The sequence below is a fragment of the Hakea prostrata genome, chromosome 1 (assembly GCF_041222555.1).
Source record: "Hakea prostrata isolate BN-2017 chromosome 1, UWA_Hpros_2, whole genome shotgun sequence".
NCBI classification, from domain to species: Eukaryota; Viridiplantae; Streptophyta; class Magnoliopsida; order Proteales; family Proteaceae; genus Hakea; species Hakea prostrata.
The window spans coordinates 18,054,351-18,057,842 of NC_142600.1; the positions used below are offsets into that span (position 1 = coordinate 18,054,351).

General features: G+C 41.7%; 1 protein-coding gene across 1 annotated transcript; it reads right to left on the reverse strand.

Moving 5' to 3' along the window:
- Positions 1-367: 367 nt before the first annotated feature.
- On the reverse strand, positions 368-3,492 carry LOC149028017 (dnaJ protein homolog). The gene is made up of 6 exons (XM_089167859.1): positions 3,015-3,492; positions 2,139-2,304; positions 1,893-2,034; positions 1,519-1,795; positions 1,196-1,394; positions 368-1,074 (listed from the first exon to the last, which is right to left on the reverse strand). Exons 1-6 carry the CDS (start codon positions 3,162-3,164, stop codon positions 752-754), a joined length of 1,257 nt encoding a protein of 418 aa, XP_089023985.1. The 5' UTR covers positions 3,165-3,492; the 3' UTR covers positions 368-751.

The window sequence follows — 3,492 nt, forward strand, 5'->3', positions numbered from 1 at the left end:
GAACATAATTTTTTTTTTTTTAATTAGGGAAACAAATTTATTCAAAATCCTCATGTGAAATAGGCAATGAAATCTCAAATACAAAGATCAGAGATTCACCAATTAGAAATGGGCCAAGATGTTTCACATGAACAAAAAAACGCCTTCCATGCTATGTAATCAACTACTAAGTTTCGGTGGCCTATTTCCTCCACTTGGCTTGTGGATCTTTGTAAGAACAATTGCCTTGTGTGTTTCACTGGCTGGCTAATGAATGACAGTGTTATACCAAAAAAAAAAATAAATAAAGAAATAATCAACTAGTAAGTTTTGTTCAGCAACTTATAAACCTGGAGATAAACTTCAAACTTCAATGCTGTCTTGACCACTTCACCAGCCTTCCAAGAATTTCGGTAATCTCTTTTCTCTGGTAGACGAACACTAAAATTGAAAGAGCATCCAAAATTAACTATTATTGTCTTTGATAATACAAAATTACATGGCTCAGACAACTTGGGGTAAATCCTTGTCACCAAGTTCACATGATGTAATAATGGAACTCAAAACACTCACCAGGCATGCAACAGACTTCAAGGCAAATCGTCAAGCGTCCCGCTCTTAACCTTTCCCCACTTAGATTCTTTGCACTTTCATAAACCCAGTTAATTTCTAACACATACTTGGGCTCCCTAAGTCCTATACGCTTCTTACCCAAAAAAAAAAATTCCTATACGCGCACACACACGACACACCCACCCATCTATAATCATAATCACTGCTGGGCACACTGTACCCTTTGGGCACCACCATGTCCTTCATCGTCTTCGTCATAGGCTTCTTGCGCCTGGTGTGCCTGCTTCCTCCGCATCTCCTCTTCAATGTTCACATCATGCAATGTAGTCTCCTCACATTCGTCTATCTCCATATCCGTCATCTGCGATGACGACCTCGGAGGAAGCACACCCTCCAGGGCCTTGATCTGCTCAGGCGACAAAGAATCGGGAAAGTCCACCGTGAAGTGAATGTACAGCTTCCCCCTCATAAATGGCCTCTGGTACATTGGCATACCCTCATCGTTGATACCCTTGTATTGATCTGATACCACCATAAATTACACATAAATAAATTAACCAATCAGCCATCGTGAATCATTAGGAGTGCTACATAATCATCAACAACTAGTGAAATGAATTCTCAGGACTCTCTAAGCACTTACCAGGTTTAACGACTTCCCCGGGATTAGATTTGATGAGGAGTTGCCTGCCGTCCAAATGGGTCAATATGAACTGGAACCCACAGAGAGCTTCAGTTAAGGACAATGTGTGCTCGTAGAAAAGATCATCTCCCTTTCTCTTAAATTTGGGGTGATCCTTCGCCTGTAGGACAAAAACGATGTCTCCCGTGACTGTGTCCGGCTGCAAAACATTGCCGATCATACGATACAAGCATTAGTATTTCAGCAACTTTCTCAGCAGGGGAGAGCCTGTTACACCAAAAAAACAAAAGCACAACTGCAATGGAAAGAAGAATTTTCTTTACCGCTTCGTCAGCTTCCCCTGGAAAAGTAATTTTCTGCCCATTCTGCATTCCCTTCTCGACAATGACCTCCAGCACCTTCTTCTCCTGTACGACCTTCTCCCCTTTGCACTGAGGGCAGCGGTCCTTGTCATTGATGGTCTCTCCAGTACCCTTGCATTCATTACATGGGTGTTGCATCTGCTGAATCATGGAAGGCCCAAGGTGCCTGATTGACACCTTCATACCAGATCCTTGACAACCAGAACACTTTGTGGAGGCGCCAGATTTAGATCCTTTCCTGGAATTCATCAAACAAACAAAACATCAATCACATCAAGAATGAAAAGCAAACATGCCCTAAAGAATGCAACGACTGTAAGTCCTCTGGCACTTACCCCTTGCACTTAGAGCAGATTACGTTCCTCGAGAGGGAAAGCTTCTTTGCAGTCCCAACGTAGAGATCCTCTAGAGTTACTTTCAGGGGGTGGATCACATCCTCTCCCCTTCTTTGCCTGCGACCTCTACTGCTTCCACCACCTGGACAGCACATACATTGCTTATAGCCAACAGAGAACAATTTGATAAATCAAAGAATGACTCTACCAGATATCGAGCACTTCAGATAGATAACAAGAAATTACCTCCAAACGGACTACCACCAAAGAATGACTGGAATATGTCAAATGGATCATGAGCACCAGCTCCTCCACCCATTCCTTCCTTGAGAGCATCTTCTCCATACTGATCATATATTTCACGCTTTTCAGGATCGCTCAACACCTCATAAGCTTGAGCCAACTCCTTGAACTGCCACAACACAGAAACCCCACACATCAATATCAAATTCAGCGACAATGAGAAGTGTAAGAACAACGAATCATATGGAAAGCAATTCGATTCCTTAAATAGCGAGTTTTAGAAACTGCACTCCGCAAGACAAAGAACAAAGTATTCTACTAAACATATGCAGATACACAGAAACAGAACACCATATCCCAGACCAGACCAATATTTTACAATTTAGTAATATATAAATTGTGCCCAGCCCAGAGGTCCAGCACGGAAATCCTAATCACGCTTCTGCTACATATGATTAGAGTCAAAAACTCCTAGAGAACTCGGTCTTGGTCCTCATCAGATGATAACAAAGTTCAAGTAAAATTTGTTCATCGAGGAAACTTAACCTATTCGAACCAATGAATGAGTTGAGTATTCAAAACGCCCCAACTGAAGCTGAAACTACACAGGCCTTCAGATTCAGAAACAATCAACCGTGTTTCCAACCCCACTGATATAAGGGAAGAAGTGCCAGTGAAGAAGTATACATCTAAAAATACTAAAAAAATATATAATGAACAGAAAAATAAAAGGGACTCTTCCGAAAAAAAGTTTCCATATCTCATGTAGAAGAATTGAAAACAGGGGAGATTACAAAGATCCACACCAGGATCGTTCAAGAAATTAAGGCTAACTTAAAAAGAAGAAAGTAAATACAGCTACGGGAAACTACAATATACCTTCTCAGGGTCTCCGCCCTTATCCGGGTGGTTCTTAATTGCTGCCTTCTTATAAGCTTTCTTCAGATCATCCTGTGAAGCAGTCTTTGAGACCCCAAGGACCTCATAGTACCTAGTGTTATCGCTCTTCTTCGGTGGACGACCGAACATGTTTGCAGATGTTCAAAGAGCCTTAACAAAATCCTCCAAAATTAAAATCCAATTACGATCTCCTGATCGATCTTATTCAAATCGACCAGACACAGAGAAGTAAGTTGAAACTCCCCAATCTATCAAGAACGCGAGACAATGGATCGAATCGAATCCCAATTCTCACGACAAGGTCGAGAAACCCTAACTCGTGACGGAAGATGGAATGACGAAACCCTAACAAGATCCAGCTAGAAAATCTTCACAACAGAGAAAACGAGGTTTAGGAAATCTTAGTTCCACGACGCCAAGCGAAGGCAAAGAGACTGTAATGGGTGTTAATTTATGC